The sequence below is a fragment of the Excalfactoria chinensis genome, chromosome 1 (assembly GCF_039878825.1).
Source record: "Excalfactoria chinensis isolate bCotChi1 chromosome 1, bCotChi1.hap2, whole genome shotgun sequence".
In the NCBI taxonomy this organism is placed as follows: Eukaryota; Metazoa; Chordata; class Aves; order Galliformes; family Phasianidae; genus Excalfactoria; species Excalfactoria chinensis.
Genome location: NC_092825.1, coordinates 168,908,089 through 168,926,808, shown reverse-complemented (window position 1 = coordinate 168,926,808; position 18,720 = coordinate 168,908,089). Strand labels below are relative to the sequence as shown.

At 38.0% G+C, this 18,720-nt stretch overlaps 1 protein-coding gene across 1 annotated transcript in view; it reads left to right on the top strand.

Moving 5' to 3' along the window:
- Positions 1–18,342, top strand: part of CUL5 (cullin 5) — a 28,147-nt gene extending 9,805 nt beyond the window's left edge. The window contains exons 5-19 of the mRNA XM_072326629.1: positions 2,719–2,860; positions 3,489–3,634; positions 3,711–3,791; positions 4,971–5,064; positions 8,217–8,347; positions 9,101–9,208; positions 9,806–9,870; positions 11,834–11,966; positions 12,470–12,601; positions 13,208–13,331; positions 14,045–14,220; positions 14,339–14,500; positions 15,191–15,309; positions 16,247–16,370; positions 17,520–18,342. Coding sequence (XP_072182730.1) covers positions 2,719–2,860; positions 3,489–3,634; positions 3,711–3,791; positions 4,971–5,064; positions 8,217–8,347; positions 9,101–9,208; positions 9,806–9,870; positions 11,834–11,966; positions 12,470–12,601; positions 13,208–13,331; positions 14,045–14,220; positions 14,339–14,500; positions 15,191–15,309; positions 16,247–16,370; positions 17,520–17,714 — 1,932 coding nt within the window. The 3' untranslated portion in view covers positions 17,715–18,342. The remainder of the gene's footprint in view (positions 1–2,718; positions 2,861–3,488; positions 3,635–3,710; positions 3,792–4,970; positions 5,065–8,216; positions 8,348–9,100; positions 9,209–9,805; positions 9,871–11,833; positions 11,967–12,469; positions 12,602–13,207; positions 13,332–14,044; positions 14,221–14,338; positions 14,501–15,190; positions 15,310–16,246; positions 16,371–17,519) is intronic.
- Positions 18,343–18,720: the final 378 nt, after the last annotated feature.

Genomic DNA, 18,720 nt, shown 5'->3' with positions numbered 1-18,720 from the left:
AATGGTAGGAAAGGTACTCTGTAGCTGAGCATGAAGTTGCAAAGGGTGTTATATGATGTATCATTTTGCTTCAGTTTGAGGGTCAAAACAAGTGTGTAACTGTTGGTTTAAGCTCTGTGGCAACTTAACTGTAGTTTTGCTTTGGCTGCTAGCAATTTTTTTCAAGTGATTAAAACAGTTTTTTAGGGTTTTTAAGTTTTTGTTTGATTGATTTATTATGTAATAAATTGTGGTTTTTTAATTTAAGTGCTAGTGGAGGACTCGCCCCTACTCTTTTTATGCTTACGTTTGTTATACTTGTATATTATACTCACCTTCATCTATGCAAGTGAGTAGCAGATTATTGTTTCCACTCCTAGTTTATTTCCCTAGGGCAGAATCTTAACTGGGGCACATGTCTGTGTTTTGCAACACTGCCACCTCAAGTTAAATACAGCCATTGATCTCAGTTTCCTGTATTTTCTACAAGCTCTCAGTCATATCAAAGTCAGTTTTGTACATGTAAAATCTTATTTCATACATTGTTTCATGTTGAAGGGGTCAGGGAATGTGGTGATCAATCCAGGGATACTGGCTTGGAACTAAAGGAGGGGAGATTTAGGTTTCAGATTGGGAAGCACAGGCTGCCCAGAGAGCTGTGGATGCCCCATCCCTGGATGGAGGCCAGGTGGTTGGGACTTAGCAACCTGGTCTGGTGGAAGGTGTCCTTGCCCATGGCAGGAACTAGGTTGTCTTTTTGGTCTCTTCCAACACAAACTGCTCTCTGGCTCTAAATCAAAATGGTAAAGAGTGTCTAGGGGATTTGAGCGCAGAGCTCTTAGTGTTCTGAGTCCCATAAATAAAGGTCCTTGAAATTGCTTTAATCTTTTGCTATCAGAAAAACAAAGCATATCAGTTGTAGAGTGGTAAGTTCTTCAGTTTAATATCATTTGTTATCTTTTTGCATCACAGAAAGCATAGATAGTGAAATACAGTTTTGTTAGCACTCTTTCTTTTGGTATGGAAGATTGTTTTAACTTTCCTGATATGGACAGGAAGAATAAATGAGCTCAAATGAGCTATGTAGGGTGACTTTTTTGTTTGTTTATTTCCAACCTTCTGTTGTGACATGTAGTCTGCTGTACCTTTGGAAGGAAAAGAAGCAGGAGCAGCAGAAGAGAGAGATCACCACATCAAGTTTCCTATTTTGTTTTCATTGTTAGAGCAAGCATGTGATCTCAGTAGGCTCTCCAAGACGCGGCAGACTTGAACTCTGCTGTGTGGCAGGAGACTAAGAAAGGAAAGAAAAAGCAAGGTGGGGCAGGGAAAATAATGAGGAAAATACTGGTGTCTAACAGTTTAGTTACTGTTCAGGACTAAAACTGATGTCTGTCTCTGACATGCAGTTCAGCTGGGACCATCTCATGGTTGAGTCATCAAAGCCGTCTCTAAACTATGTTATTTCATACGTACTGCTGAAAGTGATTGCCTGGCATCATTTCCAATAAGTTTCTAAAAAGGACCATTGAAAACTTTTCCCATGCTTGGAAAGTTCTTTATGTGCTCACACAGAAAGATCTGCATGTTTTGCTTCAGATATCTCCATTAAATTGGTTTTATCCATAATGTCTAAAAGCAGTTTGACCTTGATGAAGCTGTGCCTTTGACGTTGGTTGACGTCCTCTGTTTTCTTCTCCGTTTGTTACTCATTTCAGCTCTTGTAAGCCCATTCTGTAATCATGCAGTGCAACTGCGACATGCATATTAATGATGTTAAGATAATGAAAAAAGTAATTGAGGAAGTGTAATCAAATAAAGCTTTGTTTTTAAAACATCGCAATGTTTTAAACAATACAGATGGAAAATTGAAGTGGAAGTTTAGCTGAAATTGGGAAAATAGGGAATTTAGAATTAAAAAAGGCCACCTTGGCTCTCTGAAAAGGATACCTGGCTTTTATCGGGTTCTTGTTGTGTTTAAATCTAAAAGGTACTAAGCAAGAATGGAGGCTCACATAATTTTATCATTCACTATCAAGTCTTCCTGGTGTCATTTTTCGTACGCTTGTTCACAGCTGTGAGGCAAAGTTTAAATCTGTATGTTTCACATTTCAGACCTCCTTTCCTCTGCCAGTGCAGACTGATCATCGGTGTGCTTAAAGAGCATCCAGAGTAGTTATTGCCATGTTGGAAGATACACGATGAATATGCTTTGCTTGCACGTTGAACTTTTATGCTGGGGAAATGCAATCCAAAACCATCTTTTTTTTCTTTTTCTTTCTTTTCCTTGATGTAAGTGCCGTGTTGAGTTCTAGTTGCTGTGGAGACTGAGCCTGCCAAATGCTCAGCTGTGTTTGACTCAAAGGTACCCCTGGTATTGTAACTCCTCACACATCCCGGTGTTGGGAGTGTTACCTGGCTCATTGTTGAAAACTATTGAATACAGAAATAACACAGAACAATTGAATACTATAGAAGTGATATAGGGAAAAATACAGAATGATATGATACCTGAATCAAATGATCACTGCGTCCCTTAGCTGTCCAGTTTTATAAAGTAAGCTTAGCATATAAGCTGAATATTACCTCTGTAACTACCACAGAACTTGCTCTTCATGTTATATAACCTGAAAACTGCATTATCATTTGCTTTATTTGTTTCTGATATCTTGTATTTCTTTGTACGAATTTAGATCTGCATACACCTTTCTGACAGAGTTTTTTTTTCTTCCTGTTGTGCAGCTCATGCTAGATACATGGAATGAATCCATATTTTCAAATATAAAAAATAGACTTCAGGACAGTGCAATGAAGCTAGTTCATGCGGAAAGACTAGGAGAAGCTTTTGACTCTCAGCTTGTTATTGGAGTTCGAGAATCGTATGGTATGTCTTACACAGACTGATCTCTTGCCTCCCTAATAAAGTAAATGAGTTTTCATCATAGGAGTTGACAGTTGTGGTGGTGGGGTTGGAGTGATTATCTCAGCATTTTGTTTGGATTTTGTCATTATTGGTATGTGATACCGATTAAATTATGTTCAAAGTATCTTTTAACTTCTAGGTGATTTTGCTATGTATCATTTTCTGTAAAATCAATATTGTTAAGGAGTGAACTGCTTGATTTTTCAAGGTTGCAGAAATAACTTTACACCTGTGCAATTTTCCATACTGTTTCTGATTCTTCAGGCAGTTTGAAGATGCACTAGGTAGGCTGCATCTGAGACTGCAACTCTTTTTCCTTCTTTGCTAAACAAAACCTCTGTGCCATTTCACCATCGCCTGCCTTTTCTTCAGAGCCTTGCAGCCTGTTTTTCTGGTTGTCCACAGTTAATTTAAGTCCTTTTGGAGCAAAGATTGGACAATTGGTTATCTTAAATTCAGAGTACCTTTGCAGGATGCATCAAATTGTTCACTGCAACCTCTAAATACGAAACTTACTTTAGTGAGAGAGATTTGCTTATTGTTAGTCACACAGATTTCCAGGAATTAAGTTTAGGCTTTCTCTTTGCAGTTAACCTTTGTTCTAATCCTGAAGATAAGCTTCAGATTTATCGAGATAACTTTGAAAAGGCATATTTGGATTCAACTGAGAGATTTTATAGAACACAAGCTCCTTCTTATTTACAACAAAATGGTGTACAGAATTATATGAAATATGTAAGTACAAATTCTGCTGTTATTTTGTTCCGGAAATGTCGGCACTTAAAATGATGGCTGTTCTACTTCTGCACAGGCAGATGCTAAACTAAAGGAAGAAGAGAAAAGAGCACTACGGTATTTAGAAACAAGACGTGAATGCAACTCTGTGGAAGCAGTAAGTACAGTGTGTAGACAAATGGCCATATTCTGTGTTTTACATGTTACTGTTAGCCATGAGTTGTCATTTCTGTGTGTTAGAATGCAATAAGCTGTTACGATATTGTTATCTTTTTAAGAATTACCCACTGTGTTCTTTTCTTGTGAGAACCTGTATTTATAATCTGACAATTTACAATTTCTACAGGTATTTTAATTGTAACTGTAAATTAAAGTTCAAATGGAAGAGCAGGTTTTCATTCAAATGTAGTTTTGCTCTTTCATTTTGAGTCAGGGTTTTATTTTTTCTATGCTTAACAGTGGGTGAGGTTGTTTGAAAACAAGCACCCCAGTCTAGTGGGTGAAGGGTGTCTGAAGGCTCATTTAAAGTACCTGAAAATGTTACTGCTCACTGCAATCAGAAAGAGCAATGAAAATTTCATTGAAACTCTTCTGGATTTCCTCTTAGGCTGAAATATGACCATTTAGCATGTTCTGTTCGTGACCCTTTTCCCTCAGTTGAGCAATATTTCACACAGTTCAGACTCTGGAGGAAGATTTAACAGCAGTGTGTAGTTCGTAATTGCCTATCTTGGAATCAGTTCAGGAAACAGGTTATTTTAAATAAATACCCCTTAAATCTGAATTTACTGCAGTTGATGAAAATTTATTTTATGTCTTGTGTTAAGTTGTAAATCATTCATTTTGTATAGCTCTAACTTGTAACTTGTATGAAGAGGCTGACAAAAGAGAAATGGTCTGGACATGTGCAAGCAGTTTCTGTGCTAGATCTTGCTGTAGTGTCTTGTTCAAGCCACCCAGCCTGGTCCAAATAGGGTATGCTGGAATGAGAACTATTCTTAGCTCTTGATTGTATACTTGGAAACTAAGTAGGGTAGCTGGTGTTCCAGAAGCGATGGCTCCCTTGAGGGGAAAAAGGCAGTAGAAATATTAAGCCGATTACTAGCTCAGAAGTGTTCTTATCACATTTACTAACCTACACGTTTTAAAGAAATATGGTTTCACGTGTAGATTTTCTTAAAAGTGCACCTACTTCTGTACGTTAATTAATTCATATTATTAATTATTTTATGCAACATACGTGCTGAGAACGGTCTAGATTTTGCGTCACAGGAAACTTGAGACTGATGAGACTTTAAAGGCTAAACGAGCTAATTCTGTGTTTACTACGTTTCAGCTAATGGAGTGCTGTGTCAATGCCCTGGTGACATCCTTTAAAGAGACGATTTTAGCTGAATGCCAAGGCATGATCAAACGAAATGAAACAGAAAGTAAGTGAAGCTGCAGGAGCAGAGCGGGATGAACTCAGCGCCGACTGCGTAAAAATAGATCTGTTGGTAGATCACGTTACTGTTTTTAATAGTGGCACAGTCTCATAGATAGAATGTTAGGGATAGTCCATGTAGGGAACTTATCCCACAGAAATGATTGTTGGTGTTTTTTAATCTCACTTCTGAAATCTGTGTGTACACTACCCTAACTTGAATAAGCTCTTATCTTACTTGAATTAAATGAATATTTCATAGCTCTTTTCATTTCACTTCTATTTATAATTATGTTCCTTGTTCTTCCTACAGCTTATTTCTTCATGTTGACTGACTGATTTTGCATGTGTGTCATTTCTCGATTCGAGTAGGTCAGATGTGTAGTGTCATGTTGTCTCATCTCCCCCCTGCACCCCAAAAAAAAGCAAAATATCTCTTTTTAAAGCTTTTTTTCTGCGAAGCAGAGATAGTTTTCTTATTCTAGTTATTGTTGCAGGACCAATGGGTCGGTGAACCAAATCTCTGCAATTGGTTGTGACTGAATACTGCAAGTTAGCACTGTGCCTTTTTAAAGTTTTCAAGAGGTGTTTTAGCTCCGCTGCCAGAAATTGGGAGGTTCAAATTCAAAAGTTTTGAGTTAGTCCTGTGATATGATAAAATGAACCAGACGAATCCTTAAAATGTCATAAATCAAGCCAAAATCACATGATAATTCCTTTTTTGAAGGCTCAATGTCCTGCAGACAGGGAATATTTTTTAATATCTATGTGATGTTTTCACTTCTGTGCAAATGTGAAAACAGTTATTAAAAAAAAAAACAACTTAAAATAGTGTAGGAAATATTTGTGAAGGTAGCACTTCAGAGAACATTTGCCCTCAAAACTATGTCGTGCTGATCTGCTTCTGTAGCAGCATGAGTTCTGGCAGTAATCCAAGGCTAAATCTAGAAAGCTACCGGTTTCATGTGAGTATAGGTTACGGCCTTTGGGAGGATGCAGAGGTTTATCTAAATGAAGAGCTCCAGAAGATTTTCATCTACAGTACCCAAAGCACTTTTTCTTTAGAAATTTGGTGAAGTTTTCCCACAGTTTTCTTCCCCTTTAGCTGCCTCTGCCTTGAATTACTGCTTGGTTACAAAGTACGTCTGTTTATGTTTGCTGTATAACAGTTCAAGCATCTCTCTTTTTTTCCTAGACCCAAGTTATGATGTTTAAAATGCTTTAGTGAAACATTCAGTTGCAGATGATTAAACATTTAAAGACTAGAACTATACACAGTAACATACACGTATGTCTGATACTATTCTTTGCTCTATTCTTTGCTTGTGCGTGTGTCTTTCTAATGTTAATTGCCTCAGAAAACTTGTTGATTTTTGTCTTTATTGATCCATGTCAGACACAGATGGGCTGGGTTTGTGGCTGTGAGCTGGGCACTGCTGTAAAATACTCTGTAACATGTATTTGATATTTACATGCCCTGCAAAGGAAGCAATGCGTAATGTTTTCTGCCTAAAATGTATCAGAGATGTCATGACTTGGAAATGCTTCAGAACCATCTTAGTGTCTTTTTGTTTGCTTGTAGGATTAAGGATGGGAGGCCTAGATTTTGTGAAAGTCATTTACTTGCCTCCTACAACGACAGCATTTTCTTTTACCTTTTGTTTTCATAACATGTGCATTCTGAGAGATGCTTCCTTAAAATGTTCCTCTTTCTTCTAGCTTTGAAATGTGTCTTTGAAGACTCTGAAGTCTTCCTCATATTCTAAGAGACCATTGATTTTTTTTTTTTTTTTTTTTTTGTTTTCCTTCAGCTTATTCATACCCTTGCTGTCTTACAGAAGCAGAAAGTAGTGCCCTTTGATATAGCTTTTCCTTCCCACCCTTTTCTTCTCTGGTGTCTCTTCCCTGCTCCCACCTTGTTTTGAAGTACAGTTGAAAAGATCAAATGAAAGTTGAGTGAACTTTTTGGGTTTGCCCTGCGTAGCGCAGCGTTGCCACCACCTACCGCACATCTGAATAGCACTGGGTACTTGTGACTTAATGAGTTCCTGATTTGTGAAATCCTGTTGGTTAGCCCATTCTGAGTTGTCTCTAGTTGCAGCGCAAGCTTTTCTTGAAGGTTGTTGGTGGATTTCATTCCTTAATTTGTTCTGTGACGTTCTGAGAGGTTTGAGCTTTCCTGTTTGGTTCTGCAGCAGCTGTTGGAATATAAAAGTTAGTAACGTTTCATCCCCTGTGGTGATAGGATCCTGCAGATATTGCTGACAAAAGTATTGTGGGGGAGAAAACATAAGCAGAGCCTCTTACTTCTGTCTTAGTTTACAGTAGATGTGAGATTGAGAAACTAAGCAAATCTATCTTTTTTTTTTTTTTTCCATCCAAGAAAGATTCAGAATCCACAACCAGTTTGTTCTCCTTCCACAAGCAAACTTGGCTATGTTTAGTCTATCTCTCTCTGGCCTCCCTAAAATTAGCTTAACCCAGGTGTTTGCTGTGGCCGGCTTTCTGGAGGTGGTTATTGCTGGCTCAGTACATATTAATTTTCTTGTAATGTTGAAATGACTTCTCAAAAAGAAGATAAACTGCATGAGGTTTTCAACTTTTTCAACTGGTAACTTTCAGAAGAACTCTCTGGGGATAGAGATAGGAAAAAGTGCTCTTTATCCTGCTCAGTTAAACTACTTGAGACTTTGGTACTCTTAGATCAAACAAAGGGAGCTCTGTTTGGCTTTAATTTTGAAAGAGAAGTCTTGAATCCATATGATTCCATACACAAACTCTTGTAGACTTCCAGCTGAAAGAGGTCCCTTTTTGGCAGGGGTTTAAGGCATTTATGCTGAGAACCTGGATTTAATCGAAATTGCTGCTGACCTCATTGTTTTTTTAAATTCAGCTTTATATTAGGTGCATAAGCAAGTGTTACCTTACAACAGATACTTCTTTCCAACTTTGGAGGAATATCCTTGTGGGGTCAGGCCTAATAGTCTTCAAAGCATTTTTCCTTCTTAATAGATTAACTGAATTATCTGTTCCTTACACAGTCAGTTTCCTACTTGAGATATCCTCAGGTAAAAGTGCAGCGCTTCTGTGTTTTGTTCTTGTTATTTTTTTTAAGAAAGGTTTTTGACCAGTGACTTTATCAGTATTTGTATCTTTCAGAGTTGCATTTAATGTTTTCACTGATGGATAAAGTTCCAAATGGGATAGAGCCCATGCTGAAAGACTTGGAAGAACATATTGTTAGTGCTGGACTCGCGGATATGGTAGCAGCTGCTGAAACTATTACTACTGTAAGTGTTTTGCTTTTAAAAAACAAACAAAGCTGGCAGTTGAATGCTGCAGTTTGTAGGTCATGCATGAGTGGAAATAGTTATTGAAGATTCTTGGCCTAAGCAAGAAACTTTGCAATATCCTTAGAAATTCATTTATTTTTATTCCTAGCATTTTCAGTTGTTTCTTTAAGTGATGAATTTATAGCCAATAAAAGGTTGTAAATTAAGTGGACTGGATACTTAATTATATGCTAGGATTAAATAGGCGTAATCAGTTTTATCCGGGTTCTAGCTTCCTGATGAAATATGAGATATGCTTTCAACTATCAATCTAGGTATGGCTCTAAGTGTGGGAATTTTATAAGGTTTGCTTTCCACCAGTCTTTTCCAGCTTCTTACCATCTTTTTCTCTGGGTCTAGGGAGCCTGGGTATGTACAGCAATTAGGATGTTCATTTTGATGCTCTTTTGAAAACATTTTTTTCGTCTGGAGGCTGTCATACAGTATTTAAAACTTACAATTTGTTTCTCTCTGCATTTATTTTTGTATATAGGAATCATTATCTTGAAAGTCTGTGTTGAGGCCTACATGCTATAAAACTCTTGGGTACAGGGAATAAAAATGAATTGCTCCTTCATAGCCCTGGAGCCCTGGGGAGGCTGCATGGTTATAGATGAGAGAATCATATGTAATATGAGAGATTATATATAAGCTCACGCTAACTTCTGTGAAATCTGCTTTTTAATTTGTTTGTTGCCTCTTGAACTTCAGGATTCTGAGAAGTACGTAGAGCAATTGCTTACACTGTTTAATCGATTTAGTAAATTGGTTAAAGAAGCTTTTCAAGATGATCCAAGATTTCTTACTGCAAGAGATAAGGTATGTGTTTCTACTCATCATTTGTTTTCAGCTTTTTAAGAATCATTGAAAGCAATATTATGATGTCTCTGCAATCCTTGTGACCACACACTAGTAAATCTAGAAGCTGCTTTAGTCTGATATGTGGGCTGAAAGTTGGTGTAACTCACTAACAACTGCTTTGTTTCGAATTTGTTGTGTAATAATGCATCAAGTTTCATTTGTGTGTAGCTTTGTTGCTTGAAAGATGATCTGTTTTTGAGTACCTGTAAATTTTAACATTGATTCAGTGATTTATTTATGTTTATTCATGTATGTATTTGGATGTAGTCATACAATTTCAGGTATGCAACCCATTCCACGCAATTCCTTCCCTCTAAGGTGTTGCTCAAGGTGGTGTGTTAAGAGAAAAAAGGAGAATGTAAAACATCAGTTAATGGAAAACTGAGTCATAGGATTTGAACTCTCATACTGAAAAGCAATCTGCAGTCTTTGAGCTAATAGAAGAACTAAATTAATTTCTTCCTGTGGTAACCTTAAAAGGCAGATAAAACTTTTGTGATTCACTTCATAAAGAGAGAAATTGAAGCTCTGATTATCTGTGTTTATTTATTTTAGGCATACAAAGCAGTTGTGAATGATGCTACAATATTTAAACTTGAATTGCCATTGAAGCAAAAGGGGTAAGCCATATAAACTTTAATGTGAGTTTGTTAGTTGAATTTATTAACGCCTTCCTGGGTTATTGCTTCCAAAAAACTGAGCTGTAAAACTGCCAAACTCATGTGAAAATACTGGGAATGCTGAGGCAGCAGCCACATCCCCTCATGCTGTGAGTGTGACCCATGTGGGTTTTCCTTCTCAGTTGCAGTGCAAAGTTAACCAGGTTAGCTTAAACATCTTTCAGCAGAAGATTAAACTGATTTGTGGACTTGTGAGAGAAAAGCATGCTGATGGCTAGAGTGTTGGCTAGAGCATGGCTTACTGCATTCCTACAGTTTTTGGCATTGAGATTATTAAAAAAAAATGCCAAAATGAGTTTCAGAGATGCTTTTCATTTGTTTGCTGGGATCTCCTTATAAACTGAGCACTTGTCTGTTTTATGGAACATTTGCAGGGTGCACAACGTTATGTGTGTTCTCTGGCAAGCCAGTCTGCACTTCCTAGGAGCCACAGATAAAATTAAGTCTGCTGTCTCACGAGACACTTGTACAAGTTGAAAAGATTCTCTGCACTTTTATTAGTGTGGATAAATCCTGTATTTTTCCTATTTCCAGTTTTATCATGTCTCATTTTTCCTGATAACTAGTCATCAATTTAACTTTTTCCTAGGGAAAAGGAATAATGAAGCTCTACTTCTAAGAGTTTATTATTTAGCACCTGTGAGTTGGGAGTAGTGTAGGTATTGAAGCCTGTCCGGTATTTCTGTTCATGGAGTCACAGGATGGGTGAGGTTGGCAGGGAGCTCTGGATCCCTCTGGCCCAAGCCCTGCTCAAGCAGGGATGTTTAGGGCTGTGTCTAGATGGCATGTGGTTCTTAATGCTGTTTGCTTTTGGACTTATAGTAAAGCAGGATGGGGATTAACCTTGCTGGTTTTATTACTGGAAGAACACCCTCACAACAGACTGGATCCCTGCTTTGCATACTTTGTAAAGATGTAGGCAAGGTGGAGTTTTTTCTATGTCTGTGTTTAGATTTCCCATGGGAGTATGCAAATCAGTGCCTGAATTTGGCTCCCAAAAGCCAAGTTTACGTAGTGATCTCTTAGTGACCACTGTGATGGCAGTGGTCTTCTGTTCAGCATTCTATTTCCCAAGCTCTTTCCAAGTTCCCCATGTTTACAGTCTCTTTTAGCAAGCATCTACTGTAGATGGTAAGGGTGAGAGAATGAGCAAGAGCACTGGATTCCTGAGCATCCCCAAGGCTTCCTAGCTGCAATCTTGCTCACTGCCTTTGTTTTTCCTAAGGAATCTATTGCAGAGAATGTTGGGCAACAGTTTGAAACTAGAAAACAAGTTGGTACCACCTGATATTAGGAACAGTGTTATTCAACAGTAGATGCAGGTTCAGAATGCAACCTTGTGATCTCAGGCCTTTTGAAGAACCTCAGTCTGTATACTGTAGCATCTCTTTGTTCAACTTCAAACTGTATTAATCTCCCAGCTATTAGCCTGCTGTTTCTGCCTCCTATGAAATAATTTCATTGTGTTGCTACATGATAAGTGTGTCAGGTTTTCCTTCTGTAATATGTGCTGCAGGAAGCTGTTCTTAAGAGCTATCAAGAGGCCGTACTGATGAGTGAAATGTTTTGCTATGGTATCTGCTCAGTCTTTACTGGAATACTCACTACCATGAAGTATTTGTTTGATTAAAACTACAGTTTGAATGTAACTGTACTTGCAGAGTTCTGAAATGAAAAGCAGTTGGAATGATCAAGCTGTAGAAGTTGTCTGAAAGTGCTTAATAGTGTTTATTCTTCCGAGAGGAAAAGGGAGTTGCCCCTAGTTTTTCATTAGTGTTGAATTCCCTTGTTCCACTCAGGCCGTGCCAAGGGGAGTGCTTGGTCTGTCTTGTTTGCAGTGTGAGTGCTCCAGAATAACAAGATTCTCTTCAGTTTGAAGATGTGTTGTTCTTTCTTTATTTAGTGTTGGATTGAAAACACAGCCTGAATCCAAATGCCCTGAGCTTCTTGCTAATTACTGTGACATGTTGCTAAGAAAAACACCACTAAGCAAAAAATTAACCTCTGAAGAAATTGAAGCAAAGCTTAAAGAAGTGGTATGTTCTTGCTTTCTTCTACTTGACTCGTCTGAAGAATGAATTTGGTTGGTGTATTTGTGGGCCAAGGCCTTGATCTTCAAATATATTTATGTGAAGTGCAGCAGCAGGAACAGGAGTTTCATATCACTATGCATGTGTGTTTGTATCTTATTAACTATGCAGAGCTTCATACCTGTTGGTTGTCTTCACCAAATTAATATGCGAAATTATTGCTCATTTTAAACAGTAGTGTGTCATGTTAGTATAGGAAATAACATGGGATGCTTCATGTTAGTGTCTTCTCTGATTTAAGAGAAGTTCCTAATGGCTGACAAAAGATCAATTTGAAGGTGCAGCGTTATAAAAGATTGACAGCTGGTGGCTGTGATAGCATAGCATGGGCCCTCTTCAGTCACCCTTTAGTAGCCTTTTTCTAGTTCTTAGTCTACAGGGCATTAGATGGGCATGTAAAGACTTGTCTAATGGTGTAAAGAAATATATTAAAATCTTTTTTTTTACAGCTTTTGGTACTTAAGTATGTACAGAATAAAGATGTTTTCATGCGATATCACAAAGCTCACTTAACAAGGCGCCTGATATTAGATATATCAGCTGATAGTGAAATTGAGGAGAATATGGTGGAGTGGCTCCGAGTAAGTAGCCTTTTGTCTTTCTTTCCTTGGCTGTTCCTCTTGCGTGTGGTGTTATTTCTCACTCTTAAACTCTTTAATTCCCACTCCTTGCTTCAGCAGGTTCTGTTTTAAATAGCAGGTCATGCAGGTCGTCTTACACTTCCATTTGATTATGAAACTTTATGAAAGTAGAACAGCTGAGCTTTTTTTTTTTAAGACGATTGTTGGTCCTAAGAGTGATAATGATAGTTTAAAATCTTTCATGTATCTGTAGGCTTCGTATTTTCCTGATGCAAATGAGCAAAATGCAGTGTACTTATTGTTTAAGCATGTAAATAATTTGGTGGTCTAATTGTGAAATTTTATGTAAATTACAATATTATTTGAATGCCTTCATTCATTTACTCCTTGATGCATGCCTATGTTCTTAAGCACTTGGATTTCATTAAAAGAATCATCATACTCTTAAGGGGAACTACTTGTGATACATGCAAAAGAACTACTTTATATCACAGCAAAGTTTGTTAGAATGACGTGATGCTGTCTGTGTACCACTCTTTCTTTTTTGAGTTTATTATTATTCTTAGTTGTCTGTGTCATAGTTTAGCATTCTGTTTGTTTATACAGGAAGTAGGTATGCCAGCAGACTATGTAAACAAGTTGGCTAGAATGTTCCAGGATATCAAAGTATCTGAAGACTTGAACCAGGCCTTCAAAGAAATGCACAAAAATAATAAACTTGCTTTACCAGGTATTGTTTTCATATGATTTAGTGGTTTTCATTTCTTGTGCTGCTAAAAAATGCTGTTGAGCCTTGAGTTAAAAATTATATCAGCTGCAGGTTGAACGGTCTTCAGAGAACTGCTACCCTTAGATTGGAGTGTCTGTACTTCACTTTTCTAACAGTTGCCATTTGAGCTATATCTTTCTGAAAGTCATTGGGTATTTCTTCTAGATATAGGCTCCCTAATTGTAGCTAAATTCAAGGTGGGGCTTGAATCCATCTCCAACCAGGTGAATGCTTTAACTGCCCCTTCTTTATGTCCCATTCTTCATTAGTGCTTTATACTGTGCTCTTCCTTTACCAGCAAGTAGGAGAGAGTGATGCACACTGTTAAGAGTTCGAATTGCATTTCTGAGAGAAATTTCCCTGATGAGAAACACTGAGAGCATCCAACATTGGGCCGGCTGCTGCTGCTGAAACCCCCTAAGTGGTGCTTACCAACAGCAGCTGTAGAGCTGCATCACTGCTTAAGGAGCTCTGCAGAGGGAAGACAAAAAAGCAAAGCTAGTATTGCTAGTAGAAAGCCAGTGGTCCATAAATGGAGTACGTTAATGGGTAGCCACCTTGCTAGTTTCTGAAAATTCAGCCCTTCGTAATTGTATTTAGAACAGGAGAAGAATGCCTTCTGTTTGTCTGTCTGCTCTACCTGCAGTTTCATATAATCCCGTATTGTCTTACAGCTGACTCTGTGAATATTAAAATTTTAAATGCTGGTGCCTGGTCCCGTAGTTCTGAGAAAGTGTTTGTGTCACTGCCCACGGAGCTGGAAGATCTCATCCCCGAAGTTGAAGAATTTTATAAAAAGAATCACAGTGGTAGAAAACTGCACTGGCACCACCTCATGTCCAATGGAATTGTAAGTCTACTTTTCGGTGCTTCAGTTTCAGTGCCACAGCGCTCTTTGTGTGTTCATAGTAGCAAGAAAGCTTGTTATCCGGAAAGCCTTTCAAGCAGAGTTGTCATTCTGTTCACAGATAACATTTAAGAATGAGGTTGGCCAGTATGACTTGGAGGTAACAACATTTCAGCTCGCTGTGCTGTTTGCGTGGAACCAAAGACCCCGAGAGAAGATCAGCTTTGAAAATCTTAAACTGGCAACTGAACTCCCTGATGCAGAACTTAGGAGGACTTTATGGGTATTTCACTTTCTTTCGAAACAGATTTCTTCCTGAATTTTTTTGTACTCTGAAGTACGGAATTAGTATTTTTAAAGTGCTGTCAGAAAATACTTCAAAACTGAAATGTGAACACCTTATTTCTTAATTAACCTATTGTAACGCTGGCTCCTTGTATCACTATTGAGCACATGCAGCCTTTACATTAATGTGTTCTCTATGCTTGGAATTACATAACATAAGCTTTTGGAAACAGCAAGATCTTTCTGACCATATACAGCCTAAAGCACGCAGTTGTGATTGTGGTTTGTGGAGTGGGACTGGTCTAATTCTAAGAACTCTTGATAAATGTGTGTTGCTTAAAAATAATGCAGCATTTCCTCTATCAGTCTTTTAATAGTTTAGCTCACAAAAGAAAAGAGAAATAACGTACATCAGGCAACACCACATGCTACTTCTGTAGCTGTGAGTTTGTGCATTTGTTCTTTTTATTATTTTACTTATGGTAACTCATTTGAGAAAGACATTTTACTAAGCTGTGTCCCATCCCTGACTTTACTAGTGACTTTGTGTTGCCCTCTGGCACCTTCAGTCAAGGTTCCTTCACTACAGTCTGCACGTCAGTGAGCTATGTTCTTAAATAGTACTTGTTTCCATTTAGAAAATCTGGTGTTTTATTTTCATTCTTTTTTCCCCCCTTTTTCTCCGTAGTCTCTTGTAGCATTTCCAAAGCTGAAACGTCAGGTTTTATTGTATGAACCTCAAGTCAATTCACCCAAAGACTTTACAGAAGGAACCCTCTTCTCGGTGAACCAGGAGTTCAGTTTAATGTAAGATGATGTTTGAAAATGAAAATAACAATGTGCTTTTTTATAGTTAAAAGGAATTCACTTTAACCTTCGTCCTTGGAAGTTGTCAAGATTCAGCTAGACACAGGCTTTGCTGTCCTATATTTGCTTTACTTGTAGTGATAGTCGTGCTTCTGATAGGTGGTTGAAGCAGATGACCGCCAGCGGCCCCTTCAGACAAGTGTTCGTACAGTTCTGATTTCTGTGAAGTTAAATTTCTTAAATGCCTGTAGGGATGTGGTGCAGAATTGGAGGCTCTGCCATCTTCCCATTACTAATGAGCCCATGAGGCTTTATGTAGGAAAATGACAAGTCTGGTGCTGCTAGGGCTTAGTTTCTTGCCCGGGGACATGGTGGTTCATTTGTTCTCGTCATCCACAAGCTTTGGGAAATGATGTGAACACATGACAGAAGAGACAGGCTGCACAGAAGCTTTGGGGGTGACCAATGAAGAATGCCATCGGCTTTTTGCCATGCCTGCTATGATGTCTGGTTTTTTTCCCTCTAGTTTTTTATGCTATACAGACAGTTCTTGTGATGAAAAATGAACTTGTCCTGTTTCCTGAACATTGTTATAAAAACTCCTTTGAAGAACGCTAGTTTTATATAACTAAACTGGAATATATTTCTCTAGAAGTCTATTCTTTAAAATAGTGCTGGTAACCTTTCAATTTTGAATGCTGTCAGTTTCAGCTGATGAATTTTGTGGTAACACTGGGATGTTGGTGGTGGGCTTTTTGGATGGAGGAATTGGGATTGAGTTTGGACTTGTCAGCTGCTATCCCAGTCCTGCAATGCTTCTAGTCTATAAATGTCTCATACACGATGGTTCTCCTTGCTGCTGTAATTTAAATTTAATAGGAATTCTGTAATTGAAAACGTATTTTTGCCTTATTTTTATACAATACAACTTTTTCAGAAAAAATGCTAAAGTTCAGAAAAGGGGCAAGATAAATTTGATTGGTCGATTGCAACTTACTACAGAGAGAATGAGGGAAGAGGAGAATGAAGGAATAGTCCAGCTAAGGATACTACGAACCCAGGTAAGTGTGTGTCAGAGGAACGTCACAGTTCTTTTCTTATGTTGTTGCAGCCTCTGATTGTTGATGAATGAAATGAATGCTTTTTAATCCCACTTGCATTTCTGCTCTATGTCTCTGATGCTTTGTGAAGAGCTCATTCTGTGTGCGTTTGTAGTCACAGATTTAACTCCAGGACAGCCAAGCTTTAAACTGTCTCCCCTCAGTTAACACCCTGGCTGTTCTTTTAGCTGAAGGGTTAATGCCTGCATGTGCTTACCAAATGAGAACACCTTGTAAGTGCTACTCTGACACTAAGCTTGTGTTTCACAAAGTATGTCTCAGATCACCCTGACTTCTGCTCAGAGAATGGGCAGGTGAACAAACACCAGGTTTTAGTGACTAGCTCACTCTCTAGATATAAAATTCTGTAGAGTCACCACTGACTCAAGTTGTATTTCTTGTGCATCTTGTCAGGGTTCCATTCTGTTGCTTTATCATCTTCTTTGTGAAGACAGTTCAGGATCTACTTAGGCTTAGGAATTGCACTTAATACACTTAATACCTCGTTACTGGCAAATTCAAAGCCATTTACTTCATGGATTTATAACCTCAGTCATGCTGTGAGCATATCCTAAATTAGCCTTTTGTACAGTTTCCTTTGGTTTGGGTTCTATTGAGTTCTTGGCCACAAACTGGAAGATAACAAATGCCGTGGTTTGACCTTGCAAGTAAAGCTTATCGTGTTATTTGTTTTCTTTTTCAGCATTTTTGATTTACTTTGTTCTTCATTGTAAGCATAGGGGAATAGAAACTCCCAGGAGATCTTTGTACTGTTTTATTCTGAAGTTTAGTCATGATAATGAATGTGGGCAACTGGCTGTAATTCCATAAGGTAGAATGCTGTAATCAGAGAGTGTCTTGTTTTCAAGTGGGTAAAGGTTTGGCCCTCACTTCAGGAATATGTAAGCAAGAGCAGATGTTGGCCTTGCCTCATTTGAATTGGGGTGTGTCTTAAGTGCAGTATTTACAGTGGCAAAATAATTCTTATATTTGATTTTTGAGGAAGAATATTTATTTCCTTGCTGTACCAGGAGTCCCCTGTTAAAGCTGTGTTCGCTTTGTGGTTTCCACCAGACATTTCAGAATGTTTTTTCTCTCATTCCCCACCAGGAGGCTATCATCCAAATAATGAAAATGAGGAAGAAAATTACTAATGCCCAACTTCAGACTGAACTGGTAGAAATATTGAAAAACATGTTCTTACCACAAAAGAAAATGATAAAAGAGCAAATTGAATGGCTTATAGAGCACAAATATATCAGAAGAGATGAGTCGGATATCAACACCTTCATATATATGGCATAACGCGAGGACTCTGTGAGATGCTGAGAACATAAACAGAAGGGTGCTTGGACAGACAGCTGCAACAGTTTGTGCTGCAGAAGGACCTGTTTTGACTTTCATTACGTATTAAAATCCCTGCCTTACCTTAAAGAGGACTCTATTTTGCCAATCTCATTCAGCTAGCATGATGGCATTCCCTTCATGTTGCACACTTTTAACAGCATGCTGTTTTGTGGGAAACCTGCATTCATGAAGAGCCCGCTGTGAACTTTTAAAAGTAGATTTGACTTACACCCACCAGGAAGAATACAGGTTTGGGTTTTTAGATGACCAGTACTTGCACAAGGAAAAATATTCAAATATTCATGCACTGAGGAACTGCTACTAGTTTTGTTTTGGTTTTTGTTGTTGTTTTCTTTTTTTAATGCGATTAGGACTAGAAGTAGCACTTTCACTTTTGTGTTTTGGATCAGCAGAGTCATGTACTGTCCACCTTTGATCCTTTTTGTAATAACATTTGAGAGACACATGCCTCACAAACTGATATATATTTGTTACCATTAAAATCTGTTGGCTAGAGCAGTGCTTCAATCTAGTAACTGGATTTTAATATTTGACACATAAGTGACATAAAAACAATTCCAGCTCATGGGCGATACTTGTCTCTAAACAAGAGATGGTTGTTTTTAAATTGTTTTCTGTAAAGAAGTGGATATACATTATTTGTTACTTTATTTGGACAGATGATTTGGTACAATCCTTTTTGAGAAGGCAAAGCTTTCTTGAATGATATTCCACTATAAAAACAGTTTCCATAGATGGGTCTGTTATAGTGAACAGAAATATTAAGTGTATTTCCTTATACATTTAATATTTGTACGCCAGATATTTAAGTATGCCGTATATCTGAATGCATTAAAGAGCAATTGATGCACAAATTCTCAGAAAGGAGGCAATGCTCAAAGATCCCTGCATCAATTCCTCACCGGTAGCTCTCTCTGTATGTATGTATGTAAGGTTAAACGTA